The sequence below is a fragment of the Heteronotia binoei genome, chromosome 4 (genome assembly GCF_032191835.1).
Source record: "Heteronotia binoei isolate CCM8104 ecotype False Entrance Well chromosome 4, APGP_CSIRO_Hbin_v1, whole genome shotgun sequence".
Classification (NCBI taxonomy): Eukaryota; Metazoa; Chordata; class Lepidosauria; order Squamata; family Gekkonidae; genus Heteronotia; species Heteronotia binoei.
Window position 1 is genome coordinate 63330407 of NC_083226.1, and position 16501 is coordinate 63346907.

Sequence of the window (16501 nt, forward strand, 5' to 3'; positions counted from 1 at the left end):
CACCCCCCAAAGTCTCCTGGCTCCACCCCCAAAGTCCCCAGATATTTCTTGAATTGGACTTGGCAACCCTAACCTGCAGAAACAAAAGCACATATTGAAGCACTTTTATGGGACCGCCTCTCCTGGTATGCCCCCCAAAGAGCACTATGCTCAATGGATCAAAATTTGCTGGTGATCCCTGGCTCAAAAAGTATCTGCTTAGCCTCAACCAGAGCCAGAGCCTTCTCAGCTCTGGCAGTGGCCTGGTGGAACATTCTCCCAAGTGAGATCTGGGCCCTGTGGGACCTACTGCAGTTCCACAGAACCTGTGAAACAGAGATATTCTGCCAGGCCTAGGGCTGAGGCAGTGGTGGTTCTTCTGGAATGGCCTCCCCCTGTCTTTCTGTCAAGAGAAGATGCATTAGTTAAATTATTGGCTGGCATCCGATTGATTAGCATTAACTGATGTTATAAAGCATTTAAACTTATTAATTCATATGTATTGTTTTAATGTTGTTTAATGTTGTTATCCACCCTGAACTACACTGTGCAAGGGAGGGTGGGCTATAAATCAAAATAAAGAAAAGAGTGGATTTTAATTCATTGAACAGCAATTCGTAGATACCCACAGAGATTAGAATCGCTCCTTCAAACTAAAGATATTTCAGTCTGTCATGTTGCCAGCTCTGCATAAGCCAAAGCCAACAAAAAATCTGAGGGTACTAAAATAACATTGAACAACAAGAGCTCATCATTAAATGGACTTTGAGTTTTAATATTTTTTTAGGAGTTACTGGGAATTATAACGTAAAATGGTTCATAATTATTTTAAACTGCTGTTTAAATAATAAAACCATAAGTGAATAGAAATAGGAAGCCGTATCCTGCATTTAAGATGTCTTACTCCATCAACCCCCCTCCAATCTGGTTAAGTTGGCATTTCTAGCATTCAACCCCATCACCCATTCCGCACAGTAAATCTGAAGAGCAGTGGGGGAGAAAAAACAGGTTTACACTGCAGTGGGGCAAATCATGGGTTTGCCCCGCGCAAAATCACCAGTTTGCTCTGCCCAGAAACGGAAGCCTGCTCCAGAGAAAGGTGAGTGCGGAATCAGCCAGAGTGAGTCTCTCCCCTTCCCCTTGACTACTAGGGTTTCCAGGTTGCCCTGGCCACCAGTGAGGGATGAGAGTAGGGTTGCCAGATCCAGGTTGGACACTCAGGAGGACTAGGACCTCAGCGGAATACAGTGCCATAGAGTCTACCCTTCTTTCAAAGAATCCATTTTCTCCAGGGGATTTGATCTCTGTAGGTGTAATCCAGAGGATCCCCAGGTTCCACCTGGAGACTGGCATCCCTAGCCTTGTACTCTTAATCAGACAGCCAGGTGCCATAATAGCAGATATTAACGATCTTTGTAACAACAAAGTTGCAATTTTGTTTCACATTCCCATTAGTTAATAAATGAATGAACATCCTTTTTTCCTGTCTTGTGATCTTATGATTCAAAGTGCAAGTGTCTGATTTGCTGTAAATTTCAGAATTTGAAAAACCAAAGTGAACTTAGTTTTTCCTGTTGCCATTAATATCTTAAGCAAGATCTTACTGCATTTACTCAAACGCAAGACTAATTTCTCCTCATACACACATATTCCATCAAGAGGGGGTTGTCTTAAATTCACAGACAGTTTACAGTTATGTCCAGTAATACATCTTGGGGAAGGAGGGGTCATCTTACATTCAGAATCATCTATCATTTGCATAAATATGGTATATAAATCCCTAGATGTCACAGCCTAGGGCAATCCCATTTCTTTTAGGGTTCAGTTGGCTACCTTGTGATAAGAATTAAGAAAAATGTTAGGGTTGTAGTCAGGTATATGCAAAAATGAATCCAGGAAACAACCCGGCGCCTTAAAAAATGAATCCAGGAAACAACCCAGTGCCTTAATCCCCCTTCTGAATGTTAAACAGGAATATTACTGAAAATAATAACAAAAAACAAAAATAGTGCTGGCATCAACACACTATTCATCCCTGGCTTCTTTTGACACTGTAAACAGAGGGAAGATAGAGTGTTACACTCTAGTACTCCCTGCTGTTGCTCCAGTTTTCTTTTGTTGCATTGGTAAAGGTGAAACAGAAAGTGGGGAAAATAGCCAATAAAATGAACTACTTTGGGGATAGAATAACACTGTGAGAATTGTTGGCCACCTCAGCTTCAGAAGACAGATTCTGTTCTGTTAATAGATTTCTTTCCCCAACTTCCCTCCCTCCGTCCTGTGTTTGTCTTGAAGTGTGTCATTCCCAGAATCTTATCAGTAGCTGCAAGGGCTTTGGAAGGATGTCCTTTATCAAGTGCTGTTGGCACCATGTTAAAGCTAGTTATATTCCATCTCACTATATGCAGCATATTTTGGCAAACAAAACCTCAGTTTTGTGTCCTGTGTAGCTTTTCTGCATTGCAGGCAATTTTTCTTGCTCCCTGAAGAACAGTATCAGCAGCAGCAAAGCAGATCAGTACAGCTGGCAAACTTTTTTTGAATACACAAAAATGCTTTACATTATGATTATTTAACTGCTTATTAGGTGCAATTTTCATTCCTTTCCATTGCATTTGGCCTGGATCTACTATCTGAAAACTGCAGTGTTTTAGAGAAAGGTGTTGCCTGAAATCTTGTGTTCTTGTAAACGGTAGGTAATCAGGTTGCCATGTTTCCTGCTAATGACCTCTGCTCATTGTTCACTAGTGGGACTGGGGTGGGGGGTGGGGAATGAAATGGAAATCAGTGGCACTACAACATCATCACTTCCAGGGCAAGTGCTAAAGTGACATCATTGTGTCAACATGATGCTAGGATTCACAGGAAACTCTGTGGTTTTATCATAGCACTTCTGAGGAATCCTTGAGTATTGCTCAAGCACAATTACATCCCCTTCTTAGAACCCTGCTGTTTATTTATGCATCTTGTACCTTTCATTGTCCATCAGGTTTAAAATGTTCAGGTTTTAAGTTTGCACTGAAGACATTAATGTTTGGTTCCTACTATGGCATCTGAGTGCACAGGTAGTGAGAAGGGACCACTCTGTTGTGGGGGTTTTCTGTCAATTCAGCTAATGGTCCTAATTTAACAGACCATAAGTTCTGTTTGGAGCTGCAATCTAACTCAATAAATACTGTTCTTCGGTGGTTCATAGTGCTGACCAGGGAGTAATCCCCACATTCTGTATGGCTGGCTTCCTGGCTTGATTACAATGGGGTGTTTTAAGGGAAAAGGTGCTTAATTTTCGTTGGGATATTTCCCATGTTCTGTGTTGTGGATTACCAGAAGAAAAAACTGAAGACAACATCAAAAGAAGAATAAATGTGGGAATTACAAAAATATGTTGGATATTCAGGTTTTTTAATCTAAGAAACAAATTTGGAAAATGCAACAGTGGCCACAGGATTGGAAAAGGTCAGTTTATATTCCAGTCCACAAGAAGGATAATGCCAAATTCAAACTATCGCATCATTGCACTCATTTCACATGCCAGCAAGGTCATGTTAAAGATCCTACAAGCTAGGCTTCAGCAGTATGTAGATCAAGAACTACCAGAAATTCAAGCTGGGTTTCGGAGAGGTAGGGGAACTAGAGATCAAATTGCCAACATTCGCTGGATTATGGAGAAAGCACGGGAGTATCAGAAAAACATCTATTTCTGTTTCATTGACTATGCTAAAGCCTTTGATTGTGTGGATCACAACAAACTCTGGCAAGTTCTTAAAGAGATGGGAGTACCAGACCACCTCACATGTCTCCTGAGAAACTTGTATAAGGGTCAAGAAGCAACGGTCAGAACGGGATATGGAACAACTGATTGGTTTAGAATAGGAAAAGGAGTTCGACAAGGATGTATATTGTCACCTTGCTTATTTAATTTATATGCAGAGTACATCATGCGGAATGCTAGCCTGGATGAAGCAGAAGCCGGAATTGCCAGGAATAACACCAGCAACCTCAGGTATGCAGATGATACCGCTCTAATGGCAGAAAGTGAGGTGGACCTAAAGAACCTCTTGTTGAGGGTGAAAGAGAAGAGCACAAAAGTAGGCTTGAAACTCAACATCAAAAAAACTAAGATCATGGCATCCGGCCCCATCACACCTTGGCAAATAGAAGGGGAAGACATGGAAGTAGTGACAAACTTCACATTTCTGGGATCCAAGATCACTGCAGATGGTGACTGTAGCCATGAAATTAAAAGACGTTTGCTCCTTGGGAGGACAGCTATGGCGAACTTGGGCAGTATAATAAAAAGTAGAGAGACATCACCCTGCCAACAAAAGTCCATATAGTCAAAGTGACGGTATTCCCAGTAGTAATGTATGGCTGTGAGAGCTGGACCGTAAGGAAGGCTGAGCGCAGAAGAATAGATGCTTTTGAACTTTGGTGCTGGAGAAGAATCTTGAGAGTCCCTTGGACTGCAAGAAGATCAAATCAATCAGTCCTAAGGAAAATCAACCCAGACTGTTCCCTGGAAGGTCAGATGCTGAAGCTGAAGTTCAAATACTTTGGCCACCAAATGAGAAGGGAGCACTCACTGGAGAAGATCCTGATGCTGGGAAAGACAGAAGGCAAAAAAATGGGGACGGCAAAAGATGAGATGACTGGACAGCATTACTGATGTAACTAACACAAATTTGAGCAGACTTTGGGGGATGGTGGAAGACAGGAGGGCCTGGCATGACTTTGTCCATGGGGTCGCAAAGAGTTGGACTCAACTGTGTGACTGAACATCAACAACAATCTAAGAAAATAAGATGGTGAGTTGAATAAATTTCATAACAAATATTTTAACTTTTTTCAGTGATATACTGTAAAAGAAAATTAAAATGATGTGGGAAAACAAAACGAGGTAAAAATAGTGGGCAAGTTAAGATTTGTCACTGCACTTTAACTATTTGTTGTGTAATGCCTTTTCTCTTTTTCTTTCAGTGAAGGGAGCAATCTGACCCCTGCTCACCATTATCCAGACTTCAGATTTAAGACCTATGCTCCTCTAGCCTTCCGCTACTTCAGAGAACTTTTTGGTATTAAACCAGATGACTATCTGGTAAGGATTTACAACTTTTTTTTCTTAGAGGAAAAATAATTTTCTATATTTAACTAATGGGAGCCAACTGCTTTACTCTAAGGTAGGAAAAGCAGTATTCTTCTAAGGTGTAATTTCTCAGTGCTTATACCCAACTTCAAGTAAATAAGGACTATTGAATTCTGTTTACTAAGTGTTACATGATTCATATTCAGGGAGCTCCTACAATCATCTGTTTTGTTGTGGGAGTTAAGAAGAGTTCTATGTTAAATGTTTCAGTTAAGAGTACAGTATTCATTATTGGCAGTCAGCCAAGCTATTGGTCTGACTGGGGCTGTGGAGGAGAAAAAAAATTAGCTATGTGTTGATTACATCTGCAGGTCAAACAGGATATTAAAATACATCCCTCTATTTGAAATCAGTGGCCTAATAAATGAAGGATGGGGCATGGCCAAAGTGCTGAAACTACTTCTGAGGTTACATTTAACTGAAAAGTGTTGCTGCCTTAAAAAGAAAAGGATCTAATCATTAGAAACATTAAAATATACTCTTCTTTGTCAAAACTGATGTGCCCCCCTTCATTTCATTAGAAAAGCTGTCTCATGTTTACGCTTAATTCTTAGCTGTGCACTTAATTTTTCAGCTTTTAATGTTTGCCCTAAAAACTGACATGCTAATTAAAAGCTCAGAAGCCAACATATAGCTGCTGGTTCATGTCATTATTTCTACTGGAAATAGTGTAATTGAACTTAAATACTCCTGTGGATTTTGCTGATTGAATTTTGGTTGAGAGACCTCCATCTGTTAATTGCCTTTTAATTGTCTCATGAAGTACATAAATATTTGCTTTAATATATTGTAACCTTGACCTGAAAAAAGACATATAATCTCTAGAATGTAACCGCTGTGCTAAAAACTCTTATGTAGTTCTTAATTTTGCAGACATGTGAAAATAGGCTTCTGCATGTAGGTTGTAGGTGCAGTAGCTTGGACCCAACAGAATATGAGTAGAATTTCACTCATGAAGAATTCCTCTTCTTTCGTCTACTCCTCTACTTTCAGAACAGCTGATTCTGCTGGTCAGAGAATAGGATGTTGCTGCTGCTGATGTGCTCTGGCAGGAAGGGGGAATGGATGAAAATTGGGGATCATCTCTTGTGCAAATGCACATGCCTTTTGCTAATGCATGATCATCTTGGTATCAAATCCATAGCAATCTGTTGAGCAGGGGAAAAGGAAAACACATACTAATACCTACGTGCATTGCCCTATTCACATCCCTCTACGGCGGTGATCCCCAGCCTTCTTGGTACCAGGGACTGGCACCAGGGCTGGCCCGCCCACCGCAGCCCCAAGGCCAGCAGGGTGGGGGCACTGAATTCTCCCTCCCCCCGCCCCCTGTGGCACTGCACAGCCTCGCCACCTCCCCCCCCCAGTGCCTCACCGTCCACTTCTTGCAGCGGCGGGCAACCCACTGAAGAAGCAGCCTGCCGGAGTTTAGCTCCATCACCCCTCACCCTGCACTCGGGTCCCCCCTCCTGCCACCGCCTTCCCTCTCTCCCCGGCACTGCGATGCAGCGCAGTGCTCCGTTGTTGCCCTCCCTCCTTCCCTCCCTCAGATCAAGCAGAGCAGAGTTGAAACTGGGCCTTACCATCTAACACTTTGAAGTACGTGCGAGAGATTGCTTCTCCCCCCTCACTTCCGGTTCCAGGAAGGAGGGTGAGAAGCATTTTCCCGCTTGTACTTCAAAGTGTTAGACGGCACGCTGGCCCCATCGAAACTGGTAAGGCCCAATTTCAGCACAGCGCAGCTTGGCGCGATCAGAGGAAGGGGGGAGGAGAAGAGGGAGGGAAACAATGAGCGCAGCGAGGAGAAAGGGAGGACGGCGGCAGGGGGGTGACAAAGCTAAACTCTGTGGTGGGGCCTCCAGGCTTCGCAGTCCACTTGCAGACAGGCCATGGCCTGGTAGTGGTCCGTGGCCTGGGGGTTGAGGACCCCTGCTCTACGGACAGCTAAGTTCCTAAATAGCTATAAGTCCAGCAGTATACAGACAGGGTTGAAGTGTGATTTTCTATGGTAGGTCAACCTTTTCTTCTTTTTGTCTCAAATATGACATGTTCATCAAAAGTGAAGTTAGCATTTTTAAAATTTCAATCTATCAAAGCGGGGGGGGGGAGATACTGGAATGGTACTTTCATCTTGTTTAGCTTGCTGCTGGCAGAGGTTGTTTTTGTTTTCCCCAATAGTTCTTTATTTAGTGATAATTTATGTGCTTTAAACATATAATATAGCTAGATTCACAATAAAATAAGAACATAAGAGAAGCCATGTTGGATCAGGCCAATGGCCCATCCAGTCTAACACTCTGTTACACACAGTGGCCAAAAAACCAGGTGCCATCAGGAGGTGCATCAGTGGGACCAGGACACTAGAAGCCCTCCCACTGTTTCCACCCCCTCCCCCCCAAGCATCAAGAATGCAGCGCATCACTTCCCCAAATGGAGAGTTCCATCAATACACTGTGGCTAATAGCCACTGATGGACCTCTGCTTCATATGTTCAATCCCCTCTTGAAGCTGTCTATGCTTGTAGCTGCCACCACTTGCTGTTGCAGTGAATTCCATGTGTTAATCACCCTTTGGGTGAAGAAGTACTTCCTTTTAACAGTTCTAACCCAACTCCTCAGCAATGTCATTGAGTGTCCATGAGTTCTTGTATTGTGAGAAAGGGAGAAAAGTACTTTCTCTACCTTCTCTATCTCATGCATTATCTCGTAAACCTGTAATGTCTTGTTAAATGGAACAAAACATTTTATTAAAAGCACTAATAAATAAAAGTACAAAGTCTAGTTAAAATCAACATGAAGGTTTTTAAGTCCTGCTTTTTCAAGTTCTGCTTCAGATGCCGATTTTTAAAAGCATGTTTTGCACTCCCTTCTACAAGTGCATACTCTGATGTGCATTTATGGGGCTAGAGCATTCTGAAAAACAGGCCAAAAAAGGCCTTACAATTGATACTCACCTATGTAAAAAGACTATTAGCAGGGTTATTCAGGTAGGTCTGCCTGCTCATATGAAGACAGCTATTCTCTAATGTATTATGTGAGAGTAAAAGGAGATGAATATATTGACCAGTCTGCCAGGGGGAAAAGTTCCAGGTAATCAGTTAAAAGATCCCCCCCCCCCATTTTATTTATTTTATTCATTTAAAACATTTTAATACTTACTTTCCACCCAGTCAAGGTCCCCAAGGCATTGAACATTGAGCTTCGGTGGGGTAGGGTGGGATATAAATTGAATGAAATAAATAAAATAATAAATAAATAAAATCATTATATTATAATATATGAACAAATAAAAACATTTAAAATGATAAAATAATGATATATAAGCACATACACAAACAACACTAGGAGTAGGGAGGAGGGCCAGTAACCATTATTGGGGATATGCCCCAATAATGACAGAAGACTATGATAGAGGAAGACAGATTAATCTCTCTGGGAAAGGAGTTCCAAAGTTTTGGTTCCATACACTAGGAAGCACTTTATCTGGTTGCTATCCATCTATACTCAGATGATGGGGGCAACCAAAGCAGGGCCTCAGAAGATAACCCAGAGTGAGCAGGTAGGTTCTTCTGGGAGCAGGTAGTCCTTAAGATGGGTTGGTCCCAGGCTGTTTAGGGCTTTAAAGGTCAATAACAGCACCTTGAATTGACCGCTAAAGCAAACTGGAAGCCAGTGTAGATGGAACAAGACTGGAGTGATATGGTCCTTCCCTACAACCCAGTCCATGATCTCTACAACCCACTGGCTACAATATTTTGTACCAACTGTAGCTTCCAGATTGTCTTCCATGTAGAGCACATTGCGGTAAATGTTTCCAGGTCATATACCACAACGGCAGGATCTTTTCTGCCTAGGAAAGGCTTCAGCTGGCTAACCAACTAAAGTTGATGAAAGACACTGCTGTCACCTCTTTATCCAGCAGGATAAAGCACACCTAGGTCGTTTTCGCACTCACCTTCCACCGGCGCGACCCCCCTCTTCACCGCGCAGGATCTGCGCGGATTTCGTACTAAACGCTGCGGAGCAGCCAGAAAAGCCGGAAGCTCCCGTTGCAAAAGCCGCGCAAACGCCAAACTGCTTTTTGGCGGTTTCAGTTTGAGCGGCTTTTGCGCCGGGAGCTTCCGGCTTTTCTGGCTGCTCTGCAGCGTTTAGTGCGAAATCCGTGCAGATCCTGCGCGGTGAAGAGGGGGGTCGCGCCGGCGGAAGGTGAGTGCGAAAACGACCCTAGACTACAAACCTGCTCTTTTAGGGCAAGTGCAAGCCCATCCAGAACAGGAAATAAGCCATTTTGTCAGTCAGACCTCCCCCCCCAGTAGGGATTAAGTTTCATCTTGTTTTGTTGGGATTAAATTTCAGTTTGTTAGCCTTTATTCATTGCAAAACTGCCTCCAATTGTTTTAATCCTAAATTTTATGTGAGATATACTCAAATCACAATACAGTTTTGCCTTCCTGATTGTATGATGAGTAATAATGGAATGGCAAAGAATTCTACTATATTCTGCCTATATGGCAATAAAACAGCTTAGTTTTGAAGTACAACCAGAAGCATTTCAGTTTGAAAGCACATGTTCTGTTAGAGGTTACTGTGTCATTAATATTTACCTACAAGCAGCGTCTGCCTGTGGCCCTTCTTCATCATGCAAGATATGAAACCTGTCAGATCTTTAGGCTGAGATTTTCACAGGAATGAGATTAGAATTTTTCTTTTATGCATGAGAAGGAATGGAGTATGAAAAATGGGCAATATTAGATTTACATTGTTAGGACATGGCAGTGACACAGCTCTGGTTCTGCTTCCTTTAGTTGTCTACCAAAAGCATACAGTAGTAGGAAATACATACATTGAAACAGGTTGCACAAATAAATTGTAGCTTTAAAGTATATGAAATGTTAACATTTGATAGTGAAATTCATTGAATGAATATAAATATATATCTATTAGTAAAGAATTAGGCATGGGTTTTGGTTCAAGTAGACCTGAAAACATGACTGAGGAGATCAAGTACCTTTGAGTACTATATTCCAAATAATCCATTGCTGCAATGATACTTTTTGATACTTTGGCTACCCTTATTCACAAAGGCTAGTCCTCAGGCCTGTTTCATGGAGTACTTTGCTGATGCTTCAGAATTTCACCACTGTAGGATTGCTGTCTACACCTGAGGCATTAATCTCCCATTATTCTGCCATGCTGTTTACACAGCTATAGTTGGAAGAAGTATTTTCAAAGCTGTGTTGTATAAAAATGTCACAATTTTTTTGTGGAGGTTCATATTTTATTATGGTTCTGTATGTTGGGATGGGGAGTATCCTAGTATGTTCAATTATAGATTTATTTTCACTGACAATGTTTATTTTCATTGCTGCCTCCCCTTGTTATCTCCTATTTTAAGAGAAGCTTAAATGCAAATGTATGCAATTTCCTATGAAAAAAATAATATCCATATGGGAAATTTGTGTGAAGAATCCTTTATATACATAGTTCTGTGATGGAAAAAAGTTACAATAATTGTAACCAAGTTAATTCTATCAGTTCTAAAATTACCATAGTACTTAAGAAGTAAGTACTTCAGAACTGATGTAGTACTTTATAATAACGACCTGTTTGACATTTTAATTAGGAATGTTGTCATTTCACTTTAAATAATAGAAAAACTGCTAAGGTTTTAGGGAACTTGGCAAGATAATTTCTTACTGTTCCTGCAGAGAGAGACCCCTTACAAGGGAATCTAGGGTAACACTCTTTAAACTAGTTAAACATGTTTTGTAGCCTGGATTGTCAAAATACTATCATTTGCTCTAGCAGAATGTGCACTAACAAGTCATGTATTAAATATTTACTATTTAGTTGCCATACTTCAGAAATTTCAATTGGATTGTCTTCTGCTTTGTTTGTTTGTTTTTCCTTCATGAAACTGAAAAGAAAAAACTGTTTAACTTTCTGAGGTGTTTAAGAATCCTATTTTTTATCATATCACATCGGGGGGGGGGGGGGACGGTGGCTCAGTGGTAGAGCATCTGCTTGGGAAGCAGAAGGTCCCAGGTTCAATCCCTGGCATCTCCAAAAAAGGGTCCAGGCAAATAGGTGTGAAAAACCTCAGCTTGAGACCCTGGAGAGCCGCTGCCAGTCTGAGAAGACAATACTGACTTTGATGGACCAAGGGTCTGATTCAGTATAAGGCAGCTTCATATGTTCATATGTTCAGTGACTGGAGTTTGTTATATGCATAGGGATTGATCTCTGTTCTTACAAAGCACAAATAAAACTTCACATAAATGTTTAGGAGGCAGTTGATATGACTCTATTATATGAATAGTGTATTACAATTCAAAGATTGTTACTTAAATTCCAGTCCCTGATGAAGGCAAAGCTGCTTTTGCCAACTACTGAGGGGTATGGCCTGAGAGGCTCCTCATTGTGGAATCAGTCTGCCTGGAATGTCTTGTGCATGCATCTAAAAGCAGAGACTAGAAATTAGACAAAAACTCCTGTGCTCTTGAACTGTCTCTATAGATTTTAATTGCTCTTGCACAGGACAAGTTACCAAAAGAGATGCACCCAATAAGGAAAGTTTTTAAGTAGTACCTGAAAAGTCTTGTGGGATGCTAGTGTGCCAATTCTCTTTGAGCACAGTGGAAAAGAAAGACGTTTGTGAGATCTGGGAGATCCTGTTTGTGCTTCATCAATTCTAACTAGGCTTGCCTTTCCAAAGTAATTGAGTATTGCAGAATGTTTAAACACCAGGTCCTTTCTGCTTAACCTACTTTTTGAAAAATAACTTTTATATTGCTGTCACCCATAGTGTCATTAACATTTTCCCCTTCTGTGTTCAGTATTCAATTTGCAGTGAACCTCTGATAGAACTATCCAACCCTGGTGCCAGCGGATCCTTGTTCTTTGTCACTAGTGATGATGAGTTCATAATCAAAACAGTTCAGCACAAAGAAGCTGAGTTCCTTCAGAAGCTGTTGCCTGGCTACTATATGGTAAATAAATTCAAGTGCCAGGCTTTTCCTGTTTGGTTCTTTTTTCTTTTGGTTAATTTTTACTCATCTATTTAAAAAAGTACTCAACTGCTGCCCTTTTTTTGGTGGATTTTAATGTGGCTTTTGTTATTTATATTTGTGCTTTATACATTTGAGCTAGATGCTTTTAAATCTCAGTCTGAATAGATGACATCCTGATCTTAAGAGCTGGTATATGTGCCCATGGCATTACCTCTGTGATACCGCTATTGTATGCTTTTCAGTTTGTGCTTCTGTGCTCGCATTTCTCTTATGTATTTGAGTGCTAGAAACATAAATCATAGGTTTGACCTCTTACAGTGATACTCAGTGGCTTGAGAAATAATACATGTGGCTCTTTGACATATAAACTGTGGCTCTTCTGAGCACTGTTACCCAAAGTAGCATTCAGTTCATGTTTTAGGAAAGTGGGCAAAGCCGCTACAGCTTATGGTTGGCAGATGGGTTGCACCATGAAACAGCCACAAGTGGAGGGGCAGTAGGACGGATAAGCTGCAAACCTGCTTAAACTGCAGGTCTTGGATCATGGACGGAAATAAAGGGCCCATCCTCTCCATCATTCCTTCCCACTCCCTTTTCTGCAGCCTATGCATTCTCATCCCAGCGTTTGAACAGCTGCCAGGAAGACAGTAAGTCAGTCCTGGGGGGAAAAAGAGAATAAAACCACCACAACAGCCACCCAAGGGAATAAATGCGGTGCTCACAATTGGGTAGTGGTGATATTACTCCCCTTTCCCCATGGCCGGCTTGCTCTTTTCCAGGTGCCATGGCAATCTCACTCTTGCCTGACCTACTGTGTTTCATGCTAAAGAAAGAATGGTAGGGCAACAAGGGAAGCCATTTTTCTCACTCCAAATACATAAGGTTCAGATTCAGCAGTGGTGGGGAGAGACAACTCTACATTTTAGAGGTACTCAGAGAGTTTTTAAAACGTGGTTATAGTAAAAAAAAAAAAAAAAGTAAAGGTAGTCCCCTGTGCAAGCACCAATCGTTTTCGACTCTGGGGTGACGTTGCTTTCATGATGTTTTTATGGCAGACTTTTTATGGGGTGGTTTGCCATTGCCTTCCCCAGTCATCTGCACTTTCCCCCTGGCAAGCTGGGTACTCATTTTACTGACCTCAGAAGGATGGAAGGCTGAGTCAACCTTGAGCCAGCAACCTGAAACCCAGCTTCTGCCGGGATCAAACTCAGGTCATGAACAGAGCTTAGGACTGCAGTACTGCAGCTTTACCACTCTACACCACGGGGCTCTTGTTATAGTTAACAAGTATGTTAATAGTGATATTATTGTATATATGTGGTTGAGGTACATCACAGAGGTTATAGTAGCCATGTCACTCTTCTGGTTGGTGGCAATTTTAATGTGGCTGTTCATAAGCCACAGAGTGAGTATCACTGACCTGTAAGCTCAAATTTGTGGCATTTGTCCATTCTAGCCTTTTTTGGCCATTAACTATGTAGGCTCTTATTTTAAAAAAAAGTATTGCTCTTAATTGTGTAGATATGCTACTCATGAACCTTCACTGTCATTGAAAGATGGAGAGCAGATACAGGATTATACACAAATACTCACAATAAGAATTCCTCCCTAGTTGTAATCTTGGAGCAAGGGTTACATTAGTATCAACATTAACCTCTTTTATCACTAATCAGGTTTCTTTTTTAACCAGGATCTGAAAGAGGATAGTGAAAACTAGTTAAGGGTGGTTATTTTTCACATTCCTTAATGTCAGTGCCAATAAAAGATTTAACCATTATTAACACGAGGATCATTCAAGCTGAGTTGGGAGTAGTTTACAGTCTGGCAGTCATTTTTATTTTGGAGTATTGTGTTTACCACCCAGTGTAGACTATGAGGAAAATCATTCACTATGGTTTAATGTGTTTTGAACAGCTACAGGGATCAGGTAACTGGTAGTTTCTTGGACTTGATTCTTGGACTAAATTTCTTGGACTTGATTCCATTGTGTTAATAAGTTTGATGTAACAGTTGTTACTATGGACATTGTAATGTTGCTATCTTTTCTTTTCTTTTTAAGAATCTCAACCAGAATCCAAGGACACTGTTGCCAAAATTTTATGGACTCTATTGTGTTCAGTCAGGAGGTATTAATATCAGGATAGTTGTGATGAACAATATTCTGCCTCGAGCACTGAAAATGCATTACAACTATGACTTGAAAGGCTCCACATACAAAAGAAGAGCATCCAGGAAAGAGAGGGAGAAGTCTAACCCTACCTTTAAAGACTTGGATTTCTTGCAAGACTTGCATGAAGGATTATATTTTGACTCAGAAACATACACTGCACTGATGAAAACACTACAGAGGGATTGTCGAGTAAGTGAAATCTTTTGATAGTTGTTCAGACCATGAATACTGCTTTTATGTCCCTAGGTAAACACTGCAGAAAGATAATTGTTGCTTCTAGATAGTATAAAAAGAATAATCACAATATAAGATGAAGCACAAGAAGACATGTAACAGAAGTGGTGGAATTTGCCTATGCCATGTTTTCGTAGTTTTGTCTTGGTTTTTTCTTACCTGTCAAACTATACATCATGCTACTTTCCCCATCTTTTCCTTAGTCTTTTGTATTGATTATGCCTTACTTTGGGTGTTCTGAACAGATTATAATAACTTTTTTATTAACTTCAAGCCTCTTGTTCTGCTTTGCATTCTTTCTCTCATCTTATTTTTCTTTTGCATGCAAATATAGTTTCACTTTTGATTTGTTTATCATGGTTACCTTTTATTTCTGTATTCAGTATACAGTTTTGTTACTTGCTTAAAAATACATTAATTTGCTAGTTCCGAGTTGTCTTTAATCTCTGCAGTCTCTGTTTTCTCTTGTGTGGATCATTGTGAGGATCCTATCTGTGAGTGGGGAGGGAGAGAATATCACTACGTATACATATACTCTGAACCTGAGGCCAGTTGCCACTGTGGACATGTAGATACGTACTATTGCTTTTTAAAAAGTGCTCTTTGTAACATGTAGAATGATTTCAGAAAGAGGTGTAGGAGTCTAAAATGACACTGTACCAAAGTTCCAATGTACCAGAGTTCCTGTTATGAAACAGAATAAATCCTATAAAAATAGCAGTGGAGAATATAAAAGAACAAAGTGAGGGAAGAGTCTCTCAGCTCATAAAAGACCTAATTTGTAGAAGACAAAGTGTATTGCTTCAAAATGTTGACGGGTCTAGAAGATATTTTTTTTTAATGGGCAATGTTTGGTGCTTATTGTCACTCAGCACCACTGTTGCTGAACTTAAAGGTTACCTTCTGTATTAGTTTTGAGAGAAGCTAGGCTGACCTTCGGGAAATTAAGCAAAGATGGCCAGGTGTTGTCCTGGTATGGTCAGCAATATTGGAGGTTTGCCCTTTGACCTGGTGGGATAGAGCGCGCTAGGCGTAAGGCCAGTAGGGCCTTGCAGAAGGCCATGGAGAACGGCCTAGGGTTTTTTTCTCCCACATCTGGCCATACGGGTCGAGGACACGGACCTGTATCAGCTGGATGGGGTCCATCTTTCAGAGTTGGGCAACCGGGCCTTTTTAGAGGAGATTTGGCAGGGGTTGCGGTCGGCTCTGGGCCGTCCGGTGGGGCGCTAATGCCTAAGCAGAAGCTTGGCATTGGCGGTGGCTGGAGGAGGTATTGGCCACAGTGTTTTCAGGGGAGCACCTATGGCTTAGCACCAGGTGTACGGGTGGTCTGTATGAACTGCAGATGGGCTGTATGGCTCAGTGCGGGGAATGCAGATCACGGAAAAGCCTCACCTGGGTGGATCTTTCCATGGGGGATTGAGGCTAGCCCAGGTTGAGAATGGCTTTGGGCCTGGCTGCTCAGCAACAGCCCGAATACGGGGGGCTTGTGCTGGGTGCAGGGTGGCTCGCCTTCATAGGACAAGGCAGGGTCAGGGGGTGACCCCAGGGCTTGTCCTTCTAGGCCTTATCCCTGCCAGTTATAGGTTTGATAAGTTTGTTTCAATAAAGCGGCCCGGTTTTTATACCCAACCTACTGTGTCAGCCTCTTCATTCCGACTGGGGGGGCAAGGTCAGGCCCCTTCCCAGCCAAGCCGGCATCTCCGGCGCTTAGGCGGGGGGCCGTTTTTGCCCGCTCGGAAGGAGGGAGCGGATGATTGACAGCCCCGGTTTATCCGAGTGCTTCTGCTGGGCGCGGCGTCGGGGCTATATAAGCCCCAACCCTGCCCAGAAGCACGCAGTTCGTTTCTGGCTCTCTGCCCTCCCCTTTGGCAGTACAGGTTTCACCAGTCGCCTTATTAAGGGCCAGGTAGGAATTTTTTCATCTTCACAGAATTGGCCCATGTGGAGTTGTTTTTTGCCTACC

At 41.8% G+C, this 16501-nt stretch overlaps 1 protein-coding gene across 1 annotated transcript in view; it reads left to right on the forward strand.

Moving 5' to 3' along the window:
• Positions 1-16501, forward strand: part of PIP5K1B (phosphatidylinositol-4-phosphate 5-kinase type 1 beta) — a 150857-nt gene that overhangs the window by 84251 nt on the left and 50105 nt on the right. Inside the window, exons 5-7 of the mRNA XM_060237430.1 lie at positions 4957-5074; positions 11958-12110; positions 14191-14490. Coding sequence (XP_060093413.1) covers positions 4957-5074; positions 11958-12110; positions 14191-14490 — 571 coding nt within the window. The remainder of the gene's footprint in view (positions 1-4956; positions 5075-11957; positions 12111-14190; positions 14491-16501) is intronic.